Source organism: Odocoileus virginianus, chromosome 18, assembly GCF_023699985.2.
Source record: "Odocoileus virginianus isolate 20LAN1187 ecotype Illinois chromosome 18, Ovbor_1.2, whole genome shotgun sequence".
Taxonomy (NCBI): domain Eukaryota; kingdom Metazoa; phylum Chordata; class Mammalia; order Artiodactyla; family Cervidae; genus Odocoileus; species Odocoileus virginianus.
Window position 1 is genome coordinate 20,973,723 of NC_069691.1, and position 26,571 is coordinate 21,000,293.

The 26,571-nt window shown below is 39.8% G+C and overlaps 1 protein-coding gene across 6 annotated transcripts in view; it reads right to left on the bottom strand.

The window, feature by feature from the left end:
* The window catches only part of GLIS3 (GLIS family zinc finger 3), a 540,750-nt gene that overhangs the window by 57,411 nt on the left and 456,768 nt on the right, over positions 1-26,571 (bottom strand). For all 6 annotated transcript variants that reach the window (XM_070480424.1, XM_070480426.1, XM_070480425.1 and 3 more), the window contains one exon: positions 22,133-22,274. In XM_070480424.1, the coding sequence (XP_070336525.1) occupies positions 22,133-22,274 (142 nt within the window). The remainder of the gene's footprint in view (positions 1-22,132; positions 22,275-26,571) is intronic.

Genomic DNA, 26,571 nt, shown 5'->3' on the forward strand with positions numbered 1-26,571 from the left:
GGTTCCTGTCCTTGAGGAGGTTGCAGTTGAATAAGGGGACAGATCTCTATAAATCATTATATCAAACTACTGAGACTTACTAGGATACAGCATCAAATGGTGTCCAAATCTTACTTGTGGCCTCCAAATATGCCCTAATCTCTGGCCAAATCAGACAGCTGACCACACCTCAAATATGTCATAGCAATTTATGCTACTGTGCTTTTTTGCCTGTCATATCCTCTACCTTTCTGTACTTATTTCAGTATTTTTGCTGTGTGCAGAGAGTTACTTGTGTTCTTCTCATTTATCTCTCAGCAGCCAATTATTCCACAAGTATTTATGGGGCACCTACCACGTGACAGACACTGAGCCAGGTTTTGGGACAGATTAGGGAACCAGATACCCTTGGTGACTATTGTCTCCAGTGCATCATTCATGTTTATTTAGTAAATGAAGATGAACACAATCTAAATGCCACTGGAGACCATCCTGGGTTCCGTGGACAGGACAACGACAGAAAGGAACATTCATCCACCAATCCCTGTCCCCCACTGGTAAAGGGTATTACTTTTCTCACACTTCCAAGTAGGTACATGTACCACAGCGACTAGAAGTTCTCACAGATGCCCCACATCAGAGCATCAGGAAAGCCTGAGGACAGAAAATTAGTGCAGTTGAGGGGAGGTGCTGCCAAGTTATGTGTGGTTGCCATAGAAATGGCCACAGGTAAGGACAGGTAGTGAAGGGGATGTGAGATGGAACATAAGAGGTGTATGGTTTAGGTCTGAAGGCTCAGAATCTTGCCCTCCAGCTGTGATGAGGTCACATGTTGACTGATCAACAGTTAAACATACATCTATAGCCCTTCCATTCACTGCTATAGCCAGTGAATGACACTGAAACAGGCAGAGACCCTTTGACTGGGGACCACATAAGAATAAGGAAGGGAGGCTTTAGGGTTCAATTTGAAGCAGAGTAAAGAAAGTGTATGGGTTTCTCTGGTGGCTCAGCTGACAAAGAAAGTGTATGGAACAGTTTCTTAGGTAGGGTATAAGAAATTACCTGTCAGCAAAAAAAAAAAAATCTGTGATTTGCCTTTATATTCTAACAGACAGAATGAGACCTATAAAACAAATTCTATTCTGCTTAGATAATCTTGTAGAAGCTTGTAATTCAGTGTTGACACAGAGTGCTTTGCATGCAGAGTTCAAGGAAATGTTTGTGGATATTGCCTGAGACAAAAATAATGACCAGAGACTTGGAGGAATTAACTACAGAACTGTGGCTCAGATCAGTTCAGTTCAGTTCAGTCACTCAGTCGTGTCTGACTCTCTGCGACCACATGGACAGGCCTCCCTGTCCATTACCAACTCCTGGAGTCCACCCAAACCCATGTCCACTGAGTCAGTGATGCCATCCATCCATCTTATCCTCTATTGTCCCCTTCTCCTCCTGCTCTCAAACTTTCCCAACATCAGGGTCTTTTCAAATGAGTCAGCTCTTTGCATCAGGTGGCCAAAGTATTGGAGTTTGAGCTTCAACATCAGTCCTTTTAGTGAACAAACAACCAGGACTGATCTCCTTCAGGATGGACTGGTTGGATCTCCTTGCAGTCCAAGGGACTCTCAAGAGTCTTCTCCAACACCACAGTTCAAAAACATCAATTCCGTGGCACTCAACTTTCTTTATAGTCCAACTCTCGCATCCATACATGACCACTGGAAAAACCATAGCCTTGACTAGACGGACCTTTGTTGACAAAGTAATTTCTCTGCTTTTTAATAAACTGTCTAGGTTGGTCATAACTTTCCTTCCAAAGAGTAAGTGTCTTTTAATTTCATGGCTGCAATCACCGTCTGCAATGATTTTGGAGCCAAAAAAGATAAAGTCAGCCACTGTTTCCACTGTTTCCCCATCTATTTCCCATGAGGTGATGGGACCAGATGCCATGATCTTAGTTTTCTGAATGCTGAGTTTTAAGCCAACTTTTTCACTCTCCTCTTTCACTTTCATCAAGAGGCTTTTTAGTTCTTCTTCACTTTATTCCATAAGGATGGTGTCATCTGCATATCTGAGGTTATTGATGTTTCTCTTGGCAATCTTGATTCCAGCTTGTGCTTCTTCCAGCCCAGTGTTTCTCATGATGTATTCTGCATGTAAGATAAATAGGCAGGGTGACAATATACAGCCTTTTCCTATTTGGAACCAGTCTGTTGTTCCATGTCCAGTTCTAACTGGTGCTTCCTGTCCTGCATACAGGTTTCTCAAGAGGCAGGTCAGGCGGTCTAGTATTCCCATCTCTTTCAGAATTTTACACAGTTTTTTGTGATCCACACAGTCAAAGTCTTTGGCATAGACAATAAAGCAGAAATAGATGTTTCTCTGGAACTCTTGTGCTTTTTCGATGATCCAGCGGATGTTGGCAATTTGATCCATGGTTCCTCTGCCTTTTCTAAACCCAGATTGAACATCTGAAAGCTAACGGTTCACGTATTGCTGAAGCCTGGGTTGGAGAATTTTGAGCATTACTTTACTAGCGTGTGAGATGAGTGCAACTGTGTGGTAGTTTGAACATTCTTTGGCATTGCCTTTCTTTAGTATTGGAATGAAAACTGACCTTTTCCAGTCCTGTGGCCACTGCCGAGTTTTCCAAATTTTCTGGCATATTGAGTGCAACACTTCCATAGCATCATCTTTCAGGATTTGAAATAGCTCAACTGGAATTCCATCACCTCCACTAGCTTTGTTCATAGTGATGCTTTCTAAAGCCCACTTGACTTAGCATTCCAGGATGTCTGGCTCTAGGTGAGTGTGAGTGATCACACCATCATGATTATCTGGGTTATGAAAATCTTTTTTGTGCAGTTGTTCTGTGTTTTCTTGCGACCTCTTCTTAAGATCTTCTGCTTTTGTTATGTCCCTGCCATTTCTGTCCTTTATTGAGCCCACCTTTGCATGAAATATTCCATTGGTATCTCTAGTTTTCTAGAAGAGATCTCTAGTCTTTCCCATTCTATTATTTTGCTCTATTTCTTTGCATTGATCGCTAAGGACTGCTTTCTTATCTCTCCTTGCTATTCTTTGGAACACTGCATTCAAATGGGTATAACTTTCCTTTTCTCCTTTGCTTTTCACTTGTCTTGTTTTCATAGCTATTTGTAAGGCCTCCTCAGACAGCCATTTTGCTTTTTTGCATTTATTTTTCTTGGGGATGGTCTTGATTCCTGTCTCCTATATAATGTCACAAACCTCCATCCATAGTTCATCAGGTACTCTGTCTATCTGATCTAGCCCCTTAGATCTATTTCTCACTTCCACTCTATAGTCATAATGGATTTGATCTAGGTCATACCTGAATGGTCGAGTGGTTTTCCCCACTTTCTTCAATTTAAGTCTGAATTTGGCAATAAGGAGTTCGTGATCTGAACCACAGTCAGCTCTCGGTCTTGTTTTTGCTGACTGTATAGAGCTTCTCCATCACTGGCTGCAAAGAATATAATCAATCTGATTTCAGTGTTGCCCATCTGATGATGTCCATGTATAGAGTCTTCTCTTGTGTTGTTGGAACAGGGTGTTTGCTATGACCAGTGTGTTCTCTTGGCAGAACTCTATTAGCATTTGCCCTGCTTCACTCTATACTCCAAGGACAAATTTGCCTGTTACTCCAGGTGTTTCTTGACTTCCTACTTGTGCATTCCAGTCCCCTATAATTAAAAGGACATCTTTTTGTGGGTGTTAGTTCTAGAAGGTCTTGTAGGTCTTCATAGAACCGTTCAACTTCAGCATCTTCAGCATTACTGGTCGGAGCATAGACTTGGATTACTGTGATATTGATTAGTTTGCCTTGGAAATGAACAGAGATCATTCTGTCATTTTTGAGATTACATCCAAGTACTGCATTTCAGACTCTTTAGTTGACTATGATGGCTACTCCATCATAGCAGTTCATGACTCAGATCATGAACTCCTTATTGCAAAATTCAGACTTAAATTGAAGAAAGTAGGGAAAACTATTAGACCATTCAGGTATGACCTAAGTCAAATCCCTTAGGATTATACAGTGGAAGTGACAAATGGATTGAAGGGATTAGATCTGATGGAGTTCCTGAAGAACTATGGATGGAGGTTTGTAACATTATATAGGAGGCAGTGAACAAAACCACCCCCAAGAGAAGAAATGCAAAAAGGCAAAATGGTTCTCTGAGGAGGCCTTACAAATACCTGAGGAAAGAAAAGAAGTGAAAGGAAAAGAGAAAAGGAAAGATAAACCCATCTGAATGCAGAGTTCTAAAGAATAGCAAGGAGAGATAAGAAAGCCTTCCTAAGTGAACAACGAAAAGAAATAGAGGAAAACAATATAATGGGAAAGACTAGAGATTTCTTTAAGAAAATTAGAGCTACCAAGGGAACACTTCATGCAAAGACAGGCACAATAAAGGACAGAGACACTATGGACCTAACAGAAGCAGAAGATACTAAGAAGAGGTGGCAAGAATACACAAAAGAACTCAAGAAATACAAAAAAGATCTTAATGGCCCAGATAACCATGATGGTGTGATCACTCACCTTGAGTCAGACATCCTGGAGTGCAAAGTCAAGTGGGCCTTAGGAAGCATCACTATGAACAAAGCTAGTGGAGGTGACGGAATTCCATTTGAGCTACTTCAAATCCTAAAAGACGGTGCTGTGAAAGTGCTGTACTCAGTTCAGTTCAGTCCAGTTCAGTCGCTCAGTCATGTCCGACTCTTTGCGACCCCATGAATTGCAGCACTCCAGGCCTCCCTGTCCATCACCAATTCCCAGAGTTTACTCAAAGTCATGCCCATCAAGTCAGTAACGCCATCCAGCCATCTCATCCTCTGTCATCCCCTTCTCCTCCTGCCCCCAATCCCTCCCAGCATCAGGGTCTTTTCCAACGAGTCAACTCTTTGCATGAGATGGCCAAAGTGCTGCACTCAATATGCCAGCAAATTTGGAAAACTCAGCAGTGGCCACAGGACAGGAAAAGATCAGTTTTCATTCCAATCCCAAAGAAATGCAATGCCAAAGAATGCTCAAACTACCGCACAATTGCACTCATCTCACACGCTAGTAAAGTAATGCTCAAAATTCTCCAAGCCAGGCTTCAATAGCACATGAACCTAAAACTTCCAGATATTCAAACTGGATTTAGAAAAGGCAGACGAACCAGAGATCAAATTGCCAACATCTGTTGGATCATAGAAAAAGCAAGAGAATTCCAGAAAGACATCTACTTCTGCTTCATTGGCTATGCTAAAGTCTTTGACTGTGTGGATCACAACAGACTGTGTAAAATTCTGAAAGAGATGGGAATACCAGACCGCCTGACCTGCCTCTTGAAAAACCTGTCTGCAAGTCAAGAAGCAACAGTTAGAACCAGACATGGAACAACAGACTGGTTCGAAATTGGGAAAGGATTACGTCAAGGCTGTATATTGTCATCTTGCTTATTTAACTTATATGCAGAGTACATCATGCAAAATGCCAAGCTGGATGAAGCACAAGCTGGAATCAAGATTGCAGGGAGAAATATCAATAACCTCAGATATGCAGATGACACCACCCTTATAGCAGAAAGCGAAGAGGAACTAGTGTGCTTATTGATGAAAGTGAAAGAGGAGAGTGAGAAAGCTGACTTAAAACTCAACATTCAGAAAACTAAGATAATGGCATCCAGTCCTATCACTTCATGGTAAACAGATGAGGAAACAATGGAAACAGTGACAGACTTCCTTTCCTTGGGCTCCAAAATCACAGCAGATGGTGACTGCAGCCATGAAATTAAAAGATGCTTGCTCCTTAGAAGAAGAGCTATGACCAACTTAGACAGCATATTAAAAAGCAGAGACATTACTTTAACAACAAAGTCCGTCTAATCAAAGCTAGGGTTTTTCCAGTAGTCATGTATGATGTGAGAGGTGGACCATAAAGAAGGTGGGTGGCGAAGAATTGATGCTTTTGAACTATGGTGTTGGAGAAGACTCTTGAGAGCACCTTGGACTGCAAGGAGATCAAACCTCAATCCTAAAGGAAATCAGTCCTGAATAGTCACTGAAAGGACTGATGTTGAAGCTGCAACTCCAATACTTTGGCCACCTGATGTGAAGAACTGACTCATGTTAAAAGACCCTGATGCTGGGAAAGATTGCAGGCAGGAAGAGAAGGGGACGACAGGTTGAGATGGTTGGATGGCATCACTGACGCGATGGACATGAGTTTGAATAAGCTCTGGGAGTTGGTGATGGACAGTGAAGCCTGGCAAGCTGCAGCCCATGGGGTAGCAAAGAGTAGGATGTGACTTAGTGACTGGACTGAACTACAGAGCACGGCTTTGCAATGTTCATCTAAATCCCAACCTTTATATACCTTAATATAAAGTGGACACAACTTTGGAGTCAGGTAGTGATGGCTTCAGTAGGATTGCCCTTGAATCTTTGAAAGATCCACATTTCTCAGAAACTTCCACTATGGCATAGGAAATGCATCCTACAGAGACTTCTAGGAATTTCCAGCTATGAAAATCTATCTACCCAGGATTCTATCTCACTGTGGTGTAAGAATATTCTTTCATCCTTTCAAACACAATTTTCTAGCCCCTACTACAGACTTCCCTGATAGCTCAGTTGGTAAAGAATCTGCCTGCAATGCAGGAGACCTTGGTTCGATTCCTGGGTCGGGAAGATTCCCTAAAGAAGGGAATGGCTACCCACTCCAGTGTTCTTGGGCCCCCTTGTGGCTCAGCTGGTAAAGAATCTGCATGTAATGCAGGAGACCCTGGTTCGATTCCTGGGTCGGGAAGATTCCCTAAAGAAGGGAATGGCTACCCACTCCAGTGTTCTTGGGCCCCCTTGTGGCTCAGTTGGTAAAGAATCCGCCTGCAATGCAGGAGACCTAGGTTTGATCCCTGGGTTGGGAAGGTCCCCTGGAAAAGGGAAAGGCTACCCACTTCAGTATTCTGGCCATGGAGAATTCCATGGACAATCCATGGGGTTGCAGAGAGTCGGACATTACTGAGCGACTTTCACTTCACTATGAACCAGACAAGTGCTGATCTCTTAATGTCTCAAATACCTGAGAACTTCACATAAACCAGACCACTACAACAAATATAGACAAATGCTTGAGCTTTGCCAAGTGATTTTTTTTTTTAACCTCGGGAAGATAATCTCTGTGTTAGAGTGCAAGGGTAAGGTTATTCGCAAAAGGAAAAATTTCCTTCCACACACACTCAGAATGATTTTCCAAACTCTACTAATGGGGCATACAATGAGGCCTATCAATCAAAGCCTAAGGAAGAGAACTGAACCCTCCAGCATGCAGGGCAATATTAACACAACTGTTGTGATCAAATAAACCAGCACACACAGGCTACCTACAGGGGCATCACCTCAGGGGTCAGTGTTGATTTCAGGGCTGGAAGAGGGTTTTTAGGTGAGCCCCTAGACCGTGCTGATGACTGGCAGCTGGAACAACTGATTAGGCATGGCAGAGCAACATATTGGAAATTCTTATTGCTTTTGTGATTAAGAGATGGTGGACTCCCCAAGGAAATAAAACTTGGTCTTGAGATGAATTTGTGAGCCCTTCTTCTAGCAGAGGACCAGCAGCCGGCCTCCCTGCTGCTTCAGGCTTGCTTTCTCTCTGGGGCTTAGCTCACCAAAGTCCCTCATCCCATTTCCTTACAGAGGTAGGTGGAGGTGACTCGGTTGGGCTTTTTAATTTTGACAAAGCAGCATTTGTTGATCTATGTGGTCCCCAGATGTCATCTCACCAGCTAGTGGGACCATGGCATTCTAGGCTTGAGTCTTTAACAGGCTCAGTTTAGTTTGGGTTAATAGGCAGCTCTCTCTCTGTACCCAAATGAAAACAATTAATCTTTATGTCTAGTGGGTATGGACAGGATACCCCTGGGAATACTTCCGTTGTCATGTATTCACTGTGTGACTGGAGGAAGGCAAGGCGTTCACAGCATTCTGAAATGAAATCTACTTGTCTCGGGCCCATCCCCAGGGCCAGGGACACTTCCATAGACATCGTTTGGTGACTAGGTTTTCATCATTTTAGAAGGCAGGGAAGAAGATCTCCCTTGTCAGGCTTAGGTGTTAAAAACAGTCAACTGGAGGGCATATTCCTGTTCAAAACTATATGGGCAACTAGAATCATGCTTTTCAAGCTTTCATTTGCAAACCGATGACCAGGGCAAAATACTGATTTGGATTCACTAGGTCTTGGAGGCAGTGAGTGCTGAGATTCTGAATTTCTATTCAGTTCCCAGGGTCCCAGGCGATGCTGAGGCCACTGGTCAGCAGCCTTTGAGCCGCACTGCAGACTGCTGTCAGACCACACTTCGAGCCATCGGTGTTGGACCACAGCTCTGCTGTATTTCATCTTCTCGGCTGCCTCACACCCCAGTTTCAACACTTAACATCTATTTAGTACTTTGCAAACTTTTCTCTAGTTTCTCCTGATTAGGTTACCTGGCACAGGTCATGTGGCTCATAAGTAGTGGACCTGGAATTTAAACCCAGGAAACCTGATTTCACAGCACAAGCCTGTAACCATCATACTATATTGCCTCTCAAATGCAGGATGAATGCAAAAAAAGACCCTAAAGAAAGGCATAAGAGTGCTGATACTGTATCAGAACTTGTGCACACTCCATTCGTAAAGGCTGTGTGAGATCGCTAGAAACTCTTTCCCAACCACACACAATGCATATGCATAGTTTAACCACCAAAATGTTGATTACGGGTAAAAAGGATATTCCCACTTTTGTTTCTACCTACCCTAAAAGCACTTAAAGAGACCTCAGTGTGGCTGAGAGAAAATTTCTGGCTCTGAAAATTAACTCAGGCAAGAAATTAATTGCATTATTTGGTTTGGAAAACAAACAGCTAGTAGGAGATGTGCTTTTTCTGAAATAAAGATTTCAGATGCTTGTCAGGAGCATGCAGAGCCACTGATGGGGAAAGAAAGAAGGCAGGGAGGGGTTGTTCATGAACAATCAGATGTATGCACCTGTTACCAAAGCAAGCATGATGTGTTATGTTGTGGGCTGTAAGGCCACTGTCTCCATCAATGATACACGAAGAAGAGATTTGCTGGGCAGATCTGTGGCCACTGGGAAGTTACAGTAAATCTGCTTTTGGAGTCATTTATGATTACTTGAAAAGCCATGGTGCTGCACTTCATAGAGGGCCTACTCTCATAGGAAAGGGGGAACCTATCCACAAACTGTGAATTCTCTTATAATCAGTGTCAAAGTAATGCTGGGACACTGAGCAATGACATTTAATGCTTGGTGACTGGTACATGGGGAGAGGTATGGACTTACCTCTCATTTCTAGGGCTTTATTTCGAGGGTCTGGCCATGTACAGTGGATAAGCTGGCTTTCACAGAGATATTAAAAAGAATTAGAGGCCCCATTCAAATGGTAAGCTCAGTCTTGTCTCTCTCTTTCCTCTCCAAGGTTCCCTGCAGGAGACATTTGAACCTGGGAAGGATTTGGGAAACAGCTGAACTGCCGTGAAAATTTTAGCTCCTTCGGGCTCACCAGAAATTGGGCACTTGGGAGAGAGAGTGTCAGGGTGGTTATTAAAGGAATAAAGAGTATGCACTGTGGGTCAGGTGGGCCTGGGTTTCGATCTGAGCTTTACCAGTTACTAGCAAGGTGTCTTGGGCAAGTCACTTAGCCTAAGCTCTGTTCCTTCATCTTGAGTAAGGATAATACCTCGAAGGATGGTGAGGACAAAGGCATATGTTGCTCTAAAATGGTAAATCTCCAATGAAGAATGGCCTCTTACCTAAAGATGCATACAAATACAAACTGTGAACCAGAATCATTTTAAAATGCAGGAGAGTATATACATCATACTCTCTAATACTAAGTATTTTTGTTCCCCTTTTCTAATGCAAGTTACTATAAAGGTTCAGGGCCTGTGAAAGAATCCTCATAGGGTTAAAATGTTGCACTTTATTTTTCATGAGTAATACACACCTTTGAGTTACAACCCATAATGTGTTTCAGTTTAAAAGATAACAAGTTATTTTCATGCATGACTGCACTTCGTTAAGGAGTGAAAATGGGCTGTTACTAAAATGTCAACACAATTGTCCCCCTTGAAGCTTAGTTTATCTTGAAGTATTTTTACATTTTCAGCACTTCTTTGTGTTTGTTGCTCCAAGAGCATAAAGATTCAGCCATGGTTAATTTTCAGAATTAAAAAAAAACAACAAAAAACTTACCCTCAGTCATTCTGAATAAAATGATGAAAACAGGCGGGGGTAGGGGGGTGGGGGGGGGACTGGAGTTCTGGTCCTCAATAATGAAAATCTGGGGCCCAATATCTTCTGCAGTTCTTTGCATTTCTCCATGAAACAATTTAGTTGCAGTGTTGTTCAGCAGAAAATGCTTTCATGACCGAAATCCACAAGTTAGAGTTTTCTAGCAAGGACAGGCCCTGGTAGGGTCACTTGGAAGGCTGCATTTGATGCTGAGGTTAACTAGAGAATGGGAGAGGGGCGGCAGCTAGTCCCTGCCTGGTTGCCTATGAATAGAAGGGGCTAGTTCCTCTTTTTCTTTCCTCCTAATGTCTGGGCACAGCACCACCCCCCACCCCGCTCCGCTTCTTCTCTCTCTCCATCAGGAAGGGCATCATTCCACATTCCATCTGTATTAGGAAAAAGAAGCTTCTTAAGGGTTTGCCCAGTCAGCTCTCTAATCTTTCCCTTCTCCTTGAGGCATGAATAATTTTAATATTGCCAATCCCTAAAAATCTATTCTTTCTGCCTGTCTTTCTTCCCCTCCTGCTTTGCAGTGTAGAGTATCATCATCCAGCAGCCCTGATAAGGGGATAATGAAACAATCCCTTTTCAACCAGATTGGGTGGCTGTCAGACTAAAATGACACCACCCGTACATCCTTGACATGCTACCCCAAGCTAATTGATGGCAAACAGTGCTAACTGTCACTGGTGCACTAAGACAAAGATAGCACACTCATGTCACCTGATGGGAGAGCTACCTGGCAACCAATAAACAAATGTGTTAGGGAGATGTTCTATTAAGGTAAGAGGGTACATCTCTGAAGAACATGCCTATTAACTTTGAGCTGAAGAGCACTGCTGTTCACTGGGGAACAGAAATAAATAAGGTAAAATGAGAATTTATTGATGTCTGGACAGTTACATGAATATTCAGGTTCTCTTACAAATAGATATTCCCAGATGAGCTCCAAACATCTATGAAGGCTGCCCAATTACATTTCCACATCATGCAGCTGGATTTATAGCCAGGAAAGACGTTATTTGTTTGGAAGAAGATCCATGCTTACATGCCTTTCTGGAATACACGGGATACAAATGAAAGATAACAGCTGATGTCATCCATGTAAATGCCAAAGGTTACCATCAAGCCTTCTGAAATACCAGGTGTAATTAACTTCATGTTAGGGAAAGCATCTGAAACAACTGCATTTCAGAACAAAGACTGTTGGTTACAAGTCGAACACAGCATCTGGCAGCTCTCTCAAATGCTTTGGGACCAACATTTCATGCAGCCCTCTTCGGTCTTTCGAGACAATTTATGACATAGCTAAAACCTCAAATCTCATACCTCAGCTTTCTTTCCTTCACCTCCCAACTTACATACTTATTTACTTGCAGAGAGTTAGTTACACAGAAAGTCAGTAAAATAACTTGAACAAGCAAACAACTCAGACTAAGCCATGAAAAATCCAGTACTGCCACCGAGTATTATGTTAGCCCATCCTGAGCAGACTCAGCAAGCAGAAAGAAGACAGATGGAACAGGAATGGATGACCATTCCTGGAAGTTCTTACAGGAATGTTCCTCATTTCTTTTTCTTTTTGGAAATAAAATCTGACTTGTCACAAAAGCTAAAGTTTTAGTTAAAAAAACAAAACAAAACAAAAAATCTGGGTCCTCCAACTCTTCATTATTCATTCCCTAGCTATATCCTACCTGTACCATGCTGACCATAAAGGATATTTCCTCCCTTTCAGATGCTACCAAGACAACTCCACTCACTCGAGTTTCCTCTGAAAACATTTCACAGAGAACGCTTTCTGGAAACAGATTTTTAGCACAGATAGCCAATCTAATTTTTAATGCAATATTCTAGCCAACTCAAGAGCTGATTCACCAACTCTGAACTCTCCCAGGAAACCTCTCCTTTTTACAATAGCCCTTTGGGGGAACTGTGCTACAGTGGGGAACCAAGGCCTGCAATTATCACTAGCCCTGGGAAAATCTGCATAGATGAGGAATTGGTTTGGTTGTGACTCCAGAAAACCCCCTTCTCCCTTTTTACACACTCTGTCCATGAACTGAACACTATTCCCATTTTTCCTTCAGATTCCTCCTACTTTACTTTCAAGATAAGACTCTGATAAGTCATTTATATGTTATCCTAAATTTATGCCCACATACAACCTCTCTCAAGGAATTCAAAGGCTTTTATCTACTTGTGGAATGGAGGGTTCAATCTTCAGTTATATGAATTTCAAGCATCTCTGTTGCTGATAGAAGGTGTATTTTTGAGGAAGAAAGTATCTTTCCTGTTGGCAGGTGACTGTATGGGTTTCTAAAGTTCAACATTTCCACTTTTTGCCTTTCTTATGGACATTACCTTGTATATCGACAAGAGACCTGGATTTTAGGAAACTTAATCCTGAGTATTCAAGGGGCTGAGGCTCTTCTCTTTTTAGGAAAAACAGACTTGGGTAGAATTAAACTGTGACTACTCCATCTCCTGGCTCTGTCATTCTTGGGCTCATGAGAACAAGAACCAAATCTTGCCCACCTTCTGGCAGCTTCTTCCTAAGGGGGAGCCACATTAGAGAGGGCTTACCAACATGTTGGGCCACCACCTTCCCAACATAGCCCAGGCTGAATCTGCAGGTGTTTGCTTGCAATGTGAAGACTTAACTGGTAATACTTTCATTTGAAAACCACTGTATCTGGGACTCCACAGGACCCCCAAGGGAGGACTAGGGGTGCTAGGTAAAGGGCAGTACAAGTAGTCTGGATCCCTTCAACTAAAACACTTTGCTGTGACCTGTTTTAAGCACTGGGCTATATAAAAATCTCTTCAAACTCATTATCTAGGAAACTACTAAAATATTCGCTAAATATACAATATTAAAGGGATCAATAAAAATCTACATGTACTGGAAGGCTTTTAAAGCAAAATATGATGAAATACATGGAGGTCACAGGCTTCCTTGATCTCTCTCAATGACTGATGAATGTCCCAAAAGTAAATATAAAGCAGAAGTTGGCAAATCTTTTCCATAAAGGACCACAGAGTAAACATTTTAGGCTTTGCAGGCAAGAGGCAATGTCCTCAATTCTTTGAGCAACTGTTCTCACCTAAAGGCTAAAAGTCTTTTCTACATTTTGCATATAAAAATGTGAAAACCCTCCTGAGCTCTCAGACCATGCAAAAACAGAAGGCAGGCAGGCAGGCCAGAGTTGGCCCCAGTGTAATACATTAGCTGTTGCATTTTAACAACAAAGAACCCTCATGAAAAGTCTAGGGGACTGTTTTTTGAAGTATTGAAATGAAATTTGAGATAAGCTAGTAGTCAAAAATAGTTTTCTAGACAACCTGTAGTGTATTTTGAGAAAAATGACACATCCTGGGAGAGTCTATTTACAAAATGATATCAGAAGGGGACCAAGGTTATACCTCAGCAAGGCCAATACGATGATTGTATAAAATTGTGCTGGTCAAAGCCATCAATCCTATTTCTTGTTTCCTCCACCTACTTCACCCTCACAGATTCAATGCTGATTAAGTTCATTTATCAACCAGGCACATTTATCAATACTCTGTATGACCAGTCTAAGTCTACTTCTAAACTTCATGGCAACTGAAAAAAATATCTAATGTATAGATCTGAAGCTGGGTCTTAGAACACGGAATTTTATGAGTCCTCAACTTGACTTGAATTCTTCTTGGAAGAAATACTTTATCTCAGGACAACAATTTCTAAACTCCAAGTAGTAGCACCCAGTGCTAAGAGGAATGGATAGAAGAGCTCCTGGTCCCGGTCACAGACATAGGCTTGGTTTGTGAGTAATTCTCTAAGCTTTTAAGCAAAGAGGAAGGAAAAGAAGAAACCGTCAGTTGAGTATCTGTTTACCAGCTGCAGGGAGTATACTGAATTGTTATATGTGAACTCACTTGATTCTCACAACAGTCCTATGAAATCAGTAACTTTATCACCATTTTACAAAGAGGAAAGGTAATCTTTACAAAGCAAACACTCAGTGGAGAAGTAGAATGGGGCTCAGTAGCCCCACATTCTTTCTGTGACAGCATACTGTCTATAAACAACAAAACAAACAAAAAAACTGTGCTATTTGTGAATACTGGTACTCATCAATACATAATTTTGGCTTTGTGATTCTGGGGGCATTGCCACCTAAGTGAATCTGTGAGTTTCTGATTCCAGTTTGTTTTTTCTCTACAGAACTACAGTAGATTTTCTTAACTAAAAACACTATATGAACTACTGGGCAAACTACTGAAATATAAAATATAAAGGATTATATTTTGTTTTTCTTTTATTCTACTGAATGATGCTTATTAAATTTCCAATTTGTTCAGGCTTCCATATTTTCCCCATTCCTTAAACAATGTGAGTGGTGGGTAATTGTTGGCACCTGTTTTCTATCTGCTTTACAGAGATATATTTTTCTAGTATTTGGATAAAAGTAACAATAATAACTACAGATGCTGAAAAAAAATCAATGAAAATAACTACAGATGCTGAACATTTACTGTGTGTCAGGCATATTTTAAGCATTCTGTATGCCATTTAATATATGTCAGATCAGTAACTGATCTCAGTAAAAGGGAAATTATTTTGAGTTAGAGAAAGAAGTAACATTTCCACTTATAAATGTTCTATTTGAGCATAGATTGGCTACACGGTGATCAGGGGGCTTGTACAAATGTGACCAATAATGTAACTTAAGAAAAGAGACACTAAATACTGTCCATCCTTCCTTTTGTGTAGAAAGAACTCCCAACTGCCTTAGTACTTCAGAAATATGGAACCTAGATCATTGTTTTACCAGTTGCAAAATCTTCTGGCGCAGCTGGATGCAATGCATTTTCATGAAGTGAGTCCATTTCTCAGAAAACTTGATAAGCATCCCTGTGAATGTGTCTGAGGAACAAACCCTTATGTGAAATGATGAGAGTTTATTCCCTTTTCAATAATGAATATGTGACCCCTGAGCAAAGCAGGTATTGTATAACTTATAGTCGCCTCTGCAGTTTCTTCACATTTGAGGATGCAACCAGCTGCAGGCTGTGTAGTATGGAAGTATTTACTATTCAAAAATACCTATGTGTGAATTGAACCTGTATTGTTCAAGGGTCAACTGGGTACTTTACTTTTTGTAGTCTCTCCTATAAGGTGGAAATAGGCCATTTATTAAATCCCCAGGGAAAGGTTCCAGTAAAGATGATAAATCCCTGACTTTTTAGTATGTGGCTAGGTAGGAACTCAACTCTGAAATCAGAGATGATGAGAGTCAGAGTAGAAGCCAGATATGAGCAGCTAAGTTCACTGGGAGAGAAGATGATTGGAGTCCAAGAAGCAAAACTCAGAGAGCACTAGAAACAATGCCATGAAAGTGAGTCTAGAGCAGCCTTGAAACTCAGGTAGGAAGATTAAGGTCCCGAGAAGGCAGTTGTAACTTCTAATGGATCAACGGCTACCGTTAGAGAAGTATTAATGGTTCAAGATGTGGCCAGGGCACCTGAACGGGCAGATAATCCTCTGACAATATGAAGGAAGACACTTTATATAAGGCAGTCTTTGGAGTCAGTGATGTTGGTGGACCAGAATGGGTCAATTCCACATATCCTCTTTATACAATGCCTATAATATGCTCGCTTATTACTGTTAATAGCAAAACATGACAAGTAATATTGAGCTAATGCAGTGATGTCCTTCACTTCGGGGTTTTATGCTCTTCTTAACATTTATTTTCAGAGCTCTAACAAATGTTAAAAAAGAAAAAGAAAGAAGAAAGAAATTTCACTGTGGCTACAAACACCTTGAAAATGTCCACTTTCTTTTTTCTTCACACGAAAGAGATACAACTACCTCCTCCTCGTCTCTCTTTCCTTGGAAGGTAAATTTAGGTGGAGCAGAAAGGCAAAACTGTGGACCCTGAAGTTTGGCCCAAAGCATCCTAATCACAAAAGCTACTAGCTCCTCATTCCAAAATTCTATCCTGAATTCTCCATCTTGCCATCCATCTGCCTCCTAAGACGTGGTTGGGGTACACTACAAAGTAAGGCCAACCTTTCCTTCCCACACTCCATGTGAATGCCAACAAAACACATTAAAATGAGAGATAGGAGAAATAATAGTATAAAGACAATCCTAGGCTTTACCCAGTGAGAACACAACCACTGATACAATCATCCAGCTTCACTACCTTCTCCACCTCCCTAAAGGGTATAGAATTGTTTTTGTTCACTCACAAAAATATTTTTACAGCAAAAACCTGTACATATTATAAAACCGAATAATCCAGCTTAATCTTGCATGGAAAAGCAACATGAATACAAGGGAATAAGTAGATATGGAAAACTGAAGCACCAAATTAGATGGCCTGCAAACATATAGTCATTAATTTTAGCTGCATACATACAAATGTGCCCTGTGCTGGCTGGGAATCAGAATTTAATTTTCTTCAGTTGGGTGGTTATAAGATCTCATTCTTAACCAAAATATGAGCAGTACAATTACAATTATAATCCTGGTGTGGGAGGACACACTTAATATCTACCGATAGGGTCTCTGTAATAAAAAACAGAAACATATACTATAGGGTAATTTTCCCCCACTATTTGATTCACTTTTATTATCTTTGCAATTATTTAACTGTAAGTACCAGAGTAGCATTATTCCACTTATAATTATAAATACACAGCATGTCAGCAATATCATAAAATCACCTTTTGTGGACAGATTTCTATCACAGTTTTCACATGATAAATTTGCTTCATTTTTTAGTTCTTTTTCAATTTCAGCTTCACTGAGGTATAATTGATATGTAAAATTGTAAGCTATTTAAAGTGTACATCATGGTGATTAGCTACATGTATACATTGAAAGGATTCCTCTCATCCAGTTAATTAGGGGCTATTCTTATTGTAACTTCCATCAGTCAAAATTCAGATCATGCTTTGCTAGAAGTCAAATTCCCACACTTTACGACACAGAACAATGGCTTTGAAAGTATGGTCCCTGGACAAATAGCACCTAGTGTCACCTGAGAACTTATTAGGAGAAAAAAAATCTAGTTCTTGTGACTCACTCAGACCTACTAAATCAGAAATGCTGGGGGTAGAACCCAGCAGTCTATTTTCATAGGTCTTTCAGGTGATGTGATACATACTAAAGGACAAGCTCAAGAGCAAGGGACTAAAGCTGTAAATTAAAGCTATCAGTGCCTACAACACAGAAGGATGAGGCTTGATCGTACCCTCAGTGGAGTCAATGCAATCTGTGGATGAACCACAGATGCAAGAGATGTTACAAAAACAATGCAAGACTTTGACAGCAGTTCAGAGTAACATTAAAGAGACTTGCCAATGACTTTACTGCTGAATGTTTCCCTTTAAATCCTTTCTATAACCCCAGTATCTACCTCCTTCTTGGTACTGGACCATTAGTGTTGGTCCAACACCAATTCCAAATTGTTCTGTCCTTTCTTCAACTCCTGTGACTTCTGAGCAAAGGAGTGCTTTTGAGATAATGCAAGTAATAACTATTGCATCTTTTATCATGCAATATGCCTTCTTAAGGACTTTTATATAGATTGTGTTATTTGATCTTCACAATTCTCCTAGAAAGTTTAACCTATTGGGAAATTTGTGTACCAATTTAGACACTTCTAATAAAGTCCTCAACCTAACAACCACTTTTTGAGACTAGACAATATGAGGCATATTTATATAAGACTATTTCTAGCCCCTACAACTCTGCAAGCTGTCCCAAGATAGCAAATATACTCAACTCAAGAATGTAGAAAATGCATTAAGATATATGCCATAACATTACATTAAAATGAAACATTAACTATTTCATGAAGCATGCTAAATACTCTATGGATTTAATATGGTACTAGTTATTACAAAAAGTGATGATATTGCAAGAGAGAAGCCTTCATTTTCCAGTAATGAGAGAAGGGAAGGGAATGTATCCTCAGCATCTTTGGGGATTGGTTCCAGGACCCCCACAAATACCAAAATCCCTGGATGCTGAAGTCCCTCAGTATCCTCAAATTCTGCATCTGCAAATATGGAGGACCAACTGCTATGACTTCAAAAATTCCTACACTAAGAAACTCTTGTATTTTCCTCCTATAATCCCCTATGATATCTGAAAATTTGCTTTTTCTCCTAAAACATCTATAAAGTTACATTCAAAATTGGGATAATTCAATAGGATTTATAGGCTCTAAAACATAATTATTTAATAATCCAATAGAAGTGATATCAATAAAATCCCCTCATTCTTGTAGATTTCCTGGTTTAGTTGCATTAGCTCTTCACCTAATGGGTGGTCTCTGTTCTCTGTGGGACTCAAATATCTCAAGCACACTGGCCTTTACAATGTTTTCATGGTTAATGGCATTTGCAAAGACCATCTTTCATTGAGTCTGTAGTACAGTTTTAGTTTGGAGGGAGCTGTAATTTTTATGATCACTCATAGGACAGATCTTCTTCCACAGAGCATGTTTTATTCGTGAATGGACTCTCGCCAAGACCAGGCAGTGGTCCAGGCTGTCCATGATATTGTAGACTCACTAATTGTAGGCTTATCCACTTTATTAGTTCACTGAGGGAGCTGCTGAGAAGATCTACACAGGCATTTAGACTTGAATGTGGCATTCACACCTTGATCTACTGGCTATAAAATACTTCTCCCTCAGATTACCACATAAACCACCTAAATTTACAGGCTGGCCTGGGGCTTTATCTATCTGGGTTACAGAACTTCTGAACAAAAGCACAGAAAATATAAGGAGCCATCCTTGAGAATTACTCATCACTGCCCTGGCCTCCCTGTTAGATCACAAAATTAATCTCACGTTAACCCAGGATCAGGCCTGGGGAGTCCTGGGATTTTCAGAATAGAAGACAAGTAAACAAGTCAATTTAAAATCTTTCTCAGTGTGGCCTCAAGTGATTTTTTTGGCTGCTTTAACCTGGGGCAATATTGTCTTCCAAAGAAATAAAAGTCTTACTGTGCAATCCTTTCCAATCAAACTTAGTCTTATCAACTGAAAAGTTTGTTTCAATGAGGGAAGCCAATATGTTAGGAAACTTGCAAGATTTGTATGTATCATAACTGCCATCTTCCCTGTTCACCTTAATGCTCTGCAAACTACTCCTGTCTTGGGATCTTATAAATCATTCTGTACTAGCCACTAAAAATTTCCATTTCAAAACCATGATTTCTTCAAACCACAAGTCCCCAGACATTGTGGCTTCTAAAAAATCATGATGTTCATGCTAAACTATTTTGATCCCTTGCCCATATACACTCAACAGGTTTCCATCAAAATATTTGATGATAAATCAATTTATTAGCACTTACAGGTATACATTCTTGACAATCTTTAAACAAATGTTTTCTTGATTTTATGTAATAGAATGTTAATGGAATGACTCCAAATCCCTTTGCCATTTAACCAAGTCTTAATCTTTATCAAAATACCTTAACATTTCAGATTTTACATTGAACTAATTGATGAACAGTTTCCTTTTCCTTTGGTATTTTTTGCTATTTGTCTTCTTTCTATAGATCTTCAGCATAGGTTTGAGACTGGTGTGAACATACACTCCTGGCAAGTAAATTTCTAGAACTATAAAAGGAAGGCTTCAGATTTTTGTGATTTAGTTTTTCCACTTGCCTTGTTCTGCTCTGGGTTTGTTGCCTTCTCAGCAAAACACAGAATATAATCAGTTGTGTTTTTTTTTTTTTTTTTTAAGTCAAGAACAAAGAAAGTAAAATAGAATCCGAGGGAAGCAGGAATAAAGAAAGAAGCAGGGCAGATAAACTTTCATAGTTCTACGCTAATTGGAGAAGTAAAATTCTAGGAAGAAAGTTAAGCAAGATGGCCCTCTGCCTGTTCCCAATATTCCCAGAGTCACAGAAAATCTGAGTCACTGTGAAGATGCTCTGTTGACGCTGTGGTAACCTAGGCTCCATGTCCACTCTGGCAGCTCGCCTGCCACAGTTAGAGGCTCAAAACTAAGAGCTCTTTTTGAAGACCAAATGCAGAAAAGCATCACAAACCAAAAAAAAAAAAAAAAGAGGAATTCTGTTTGGAATGACAAAGCCATTTTAAAAAACTTTAACAATACTACCAGACATCCAAAAGTACACCAGACAAATGCGACTCCTGAGTTTTGAAAGTGAGTCATATACTGCATGCCACATACAGCAAAGGTACTAATGTTGTTCATAGACAAAGATAGTGTGGCTTCCCAAACCCTTTTCTAGGAGGTTTAAACTCAACAAGGCTAGCCCCTCATCATAAACTATTTATATTGGATGTTGGGCCATTTTTCAATTGATTCTGTTTAATTTTGTCTCTTTAATTGTTGGGTTCCAGGTATTTAATAAGATAATGGATTTATGGACTGAATAAGTAGGGATATAGCCTAAAGGCTGTTTCAAACTGATTGGAATTTAATATGTGAGGATAAATGTTCATATATCAAATGTTTGGCAAATCAAACAGACATATGTGCAAACAAAAGCTAGTCATGCTTTTTCATGTATATATCTAACACAAAATATTTGAGTGTTGATAACATTGTACACTGGCATATTTCATGTGTGTACCTGCACTCAAAACTTTTGTCAGACTTGGTCAGCCTTTCAAACAACTTTTCATCTAATCTCTTATGGTCTCAAAAGCTAAGGCTTTGTTTTCTCCAAGAATAAGTACCCAAAGCAACTGATAAAGGGCCACCAACATTGGGACAACATTAAGGATGTCTTGATGACTGGCCCTCTTAAAACATTTGCTTAATACTCTTTCCTGTGCATTTGGATCAGTTGAGAACTGTCAAATTTAAAAAGTTATACAAGCATGGCTTTCTCCTGTTCCACTGTTATGCATCAGTAAATCCTTCATTCTTTATGGCTTATTAGTATGTTTAAAAAGAAAAAGCAATCTGCTGCCAAAACCTGGTGCTGGAACCAGATGGGGTGGGAGTAGAATTTGTAATTCACAGAAAACAGAAAATTCCCACTGTCTGGAATGTGGAGTTGTGGGACTTTTGCTTTCATATTCATAGCATGACAGTAAGAGCTTTCCATATATGAAGACTATAACCAACCACGTTTGCACCAGTCCATCACCATTATAGGGAGTGGAAAATGCACAAAATCCCAGGCTAACAGAGTAAATGGAAAAAAAAAAAAATAATAATGTCCTTATTGCATAATAATCCTTTCTCATTTTTCACTGCATACATAACATTTTTCTAAATATAGAGTCATCTATTATTCAAACCTAGGCAAAAGGAAGCTATTCTGGGAGTGCCAGAATAGCACTCCTATCCCTACTCCCCCAGTGGTTGACAAACACTAATGGACATTCTTACAAATTGATTTATTGATGTGATTTTTTTTTCTGAGAGACATGGGGCTTCCTTTTGCAATGCAAAGACAACAATGACTGCTTCATTAAGAAATCCACAGGCAGCCTGTTACCTGCTTAAGGGGGAAAGACTTTGAGTTTCAATCAAGTTAATAAATTTAAGATACCTGGGAGGGTTGGGTACATTGAACTTTTGGCAGAAAGCCAGGGCTAAAAGAGCTAACGTATTATTTTACTTTGTTTTTTTATGAGAAGAAGCAGTCTGCTGACAAACCCAGCTTAGGAATCAGATGGGAAGGACAGGAGGGGGATAAACTGCAGTTTACTGATAAAGTGAAATACAGATGATCTTGGAAGCATTTTCATACATGCATTCCCTTTAACCAGAGTGAAGGGCTTAGACAAGGACGGTTGATGTGGTTGGGTCTGCCTTCGCTGAATTTGCTTTATTACCTGGATAGAGGTCAGGCCCGGGCTCTGGGGAGCATCCCACCGCCCTATCGACAGCGTCTCGTGGGGAGGTGGAGGGCTGCAGGGGCTGCACCGTGAGGCAGTCTGTGAGCAGGTCGGGATGGAGCTCAGCACTGGACCGCAGCTAAGAGAAGGAGAAAACAGAAGAGAGATGGAAAAGGAAGGCTATTCCTCAGAATGCTCTTTTCTGGAAAGGATACCATGCCCTAAGGTTCATGCACAAATATTTATCAAGTAACAACTACAGGTTAGGCACTGAACTTCGAGTCAATACAAGGGTCAGCTTCCCAATTCTAATAACACCTGGCAGGTGTTTCAGGAAAAATGTGGCTAGAAGCAGATTTTACTTCAGTCCTTGATATTTCCATGTCTGGGAACCCAACTTCCTATTATGTTTTCTTTGATTTGCTCTGTATCTAATCAGAACTTGTAGTGATATCAAAAACAAACTCAAGTATATTAGTCCATATTGTAAAGTGTTTTTAAAATACAGAGATAAAATAAGATGAAAATATCTTAGAGATAATTAAGAATGTCCATTAAGATTTGACACCTATAGATTTTTTGGAACATGATAACAAGAAAAACCAACGTCATTACAAGCAATAAACTATCCCAACAGTAAGGTACATAAAAAAATCAGACTTCATTTTATCACAATAACACAATAAATTCTTTATATATTAAAGAGTCATAAAAATATCAGAATAAAGTATAGATACAAAGTTATGTGATTTATTTATGAAAAAGAATTTTGTTAAGTGTAATCTGAATGGAAACAAGTCACAATGGAAGTTTAGTTATATAAAAATACCAACTTCTGTTTGTCTAAAAACATAATATCTTTAAAAATCAAGACATATATTCGTCACAGATATTGCAGATAGTTATCATCTTCTGTCCTCTTTAAACATATATGTTCTCTGTTTAAAGAGAACATATAAATTGATTTTGCCTTCATCAAGATAAAACTAATGCTTTAGAGAAGGCAATGGCACCCCACTCCAGTACTCTTGCCTGGAAAATCCCATGGATGGAGGAGCCTGGTAGGCTGTGGTCCATGGGGTCGCAAAGAGTCGGACACGACTGAGCGACTTCACTTTCACTTTCACTCACTTTAGATACAGGACTGGAGTATACTCACTCATTCAACAATTATTTAATGAGCATCAGACACTCTCTAGGCTTTAGAGATACTGTCTAATGGAACTTACACTCTAGAGGGGAAGCAGGTGATGAAAAAATAAAATATATACCACAGCAGATAGTGAAAAATGCTATAGAGAAGAGTGATACAGAGAAAAATATAATGAGTTAGAGACAAGGGATAGCAACCTGAGATGGGGGGTCAGAGAAAGTCTGTTGGAGATGGCACTGGCAAAAAGCCTTGAGAAAAGTGAGGGAGTGAACCCTGAAGCTGTATGGAGGAAGAATTTGCTTGCCCTGTGGTGTGTTTGGATTATGTGAAGAATAGTAAGGCAGGAGTGGAGGGAGTCTTGGGCCTGGAGTAGAGAAACAGGAAAAAGTCGAGGTGTAAGTGGGGGAAAGAGGGAACAAGTCTAGTGTCCCTCTCTTTCTTCGTCTCAGATGAGTAGAGTAGAAAAGGGCCTTCCAGATCATTTAAAGCTTCTAAACACTCCCAGTCTAGAAATTATCAAATGAGTGAGGGAGGTGGTAGACAGCAGAATCTCCTGGGAAGGGACCAGTTCACCGTGCAGCATTTCACATGAACAAAAATTTTTAAAAAGGAGAAACAAAAATGAGAATAAACATAAAAAATATTCAGCACAATTGCAAAGAAATAAATGCAATGCTATAACTTTTTAAAAACTTATCAAATTATCAAACCTCTACAAAAGAGGTAGTTGTAATGAAAGCAGAGTGAGAGAAGCATCCTGAAACATTGTTGGTTGGAGTGCACATTGTTACAGGCTTTCCACAGGATTTGGAGGAATATTTTCTTAAGACTCATAATTGAAATTATTTGCTCTTAGAATTTCTTAAGGAAATAGCCAGAAAAGTGAAGGCAGATTTATATTCTTTATATTCACCACTCTAGTGATACACAGCGTTATTTATAGCAATATTAAAAATTAGGAAAAATTACTTAAATATCTAAGAAAGTGAAAGTGTCAGTCATTCAGTCATGTCCAACTCTTTGCAAGTCCATGGACTGTAGCCTGACAAGCTCCTCTGTCCATGGAATTCTTCAGGCAAGAATACTGGGGTGGGTAGCCATTTCCCAACTCAGGGATCGAATCTGGGTCTCCTGCATTGCAGGAGACCTTCTAAGCCACCAGGGAAGCCCTAATTTTTTACCTTCAAAGCCACCAGGGAAGCCCTAATTACAGCTGATAAATGATGCTACATCAATTTGATGGAATATTATGCAACCATCAGGATGATATTCATGAATACAAAGGCAAAACAAAATTATGTATACAAAGTGACAACAATTACGTTAAAACACAGCTAAAATACTGTAAGGAAATATAATTCAATATTAAAAATCATTTTTGTCCTCAGAAGCAGTATCATGAATTTATTTCCTCTGTTTTATTTTTATTCTTTCCTCAGTTTTCCAAACATACCAGTGATGTGATGGAGCTGGCTTGCACCAATCTAAGAATGCCAATTGTGTCTACTTTTCCCAAACTTGCAATGATGTCATATTGATAGCCTGAAATTGGTCATGACGATAGCATTTACACTATGGAAACTGACAAATACTACAAGTGGGCTTTCCCATATGGAGAGCTGGTTGTTGCCAGTGCAATGATTCTGATCAGAAAGAAAAACATACACACAGATACAAAACATCAGTAAGTTACTATTTAGAGAACAGTATTTCTTGGAACTGAAAAAGCTTTATGAAGAGACAAACACATGTCCAGCTTTTAGTCCAAGAATATGAAAATGGCACAGTGACCCTAAGTTTAGGGAAGCAGCGTTTAACATATGTAGTGAACAAGACAATTATAATCTCCTTAGCTTTGCCACATTGGAATGTCTGCCCAAGATTATCTGAGTTAATGCCTAACCCTCTCAGGGCCTTTGGAAGGTATGTTTGATATTTTGGTACTAACCTAACACATGCCACGTAAGAAAAACTGGAAAAAAATCAAGCCTTAGAATGAGTTCTGGTGATCACTTTTAATTTATCTTTCATTATTAAAATGTGATCTGGGGCCCACATGTTTTACTAAGAGTAGACATGAACGTCCCTCTGCTTTCTATTACCAACTACTCTAGGGTTTTACAGACATGAGTATTGATGAGGTCTTTCCAAGGAATTTCACGGCCACGGTTACTTCTGGAGTTAAAGGCAGGCAATTCTTCTTTAGCTACAACAAGTACTCATGTTTTCCAAGAGTGTGATTCCATACAACTTTGCGGTGAGAGTTAATTTGGTTTTCTCTGGGATTAGACATGGTTCTACAAAGTGCTTCTTAAATTGAACAAGCCTCAGGACTTTTTCTTTTTTTTTTTTTTTGCTTAAGGTCCTTGAAGACCTTATGCAAAATTTCCAAAGCAGGGCCATATGCATAGAAATGCAGTAATGGTACTAAGTTTAGTATCCTTCTCTCTCTCCCAGATTACTAGACAAAGAAAAGGACTTCCAGATCATTTAAGGTTCTTAAACATTCTCTACCCAGGAATTATCAAATGGGTGAGGCAGGAGGCACACAGAAGAGTCTCCCAGGAGAGCTATCTTTCCATATATCAGTATTATGATTTTATATTTGGAGTGAGAAATCCAATTATTTATATAAAGCAGTATCTTCTTAACTCTTAAGAATATAAAAAAGAAGAAACTTTTTCAATGGGGGATGGTCTCTAACTGTTAATCTCAAACCTGGACATGCATCAGAATCACCTGCATGCTCCAGTGCAGAACTGATGAGTCAATGGGTTTGCAGTTCATTTCTGTGAAGTTCCCAGGTCATGATGATATTGTCTGGGAACCACACTTTTGGAACCACTAAGAATCCTGATCAGAAGATTCTCTAAGAAAATGCTGATTAGAAGAGATGAGACTTTTCTGGTCATGAGAAGAGAAAATGAATTGCAGAAATAAGGGATTATAAAAACCAAACTGACTTTATGACATGAACCTCATTTTATTTTCTGGGGCTCCAAAATCTCTGTGAATGGTGACTGCAGCCACGAAATTAAAAGACGCTTGCTCCTTGGAAGAAAAACCATGACAGACCTGGACAGCATATTAAAAAGCAGAGACATCACTTCGCCAGGTCCACATATTCAAAGCTATGGGTTTTCCAGTAGTCATGTATAGATGTGAGAGTTGGGCCTGAAGAATTGATGGTTTTGAATTGTGGTGCTGGTGAAGACTCTTGAGAGTCCCTTGGACTGCAATGAGGTCAAACCAGTCAATCATAAAGGAAATCAACCCTGAATAT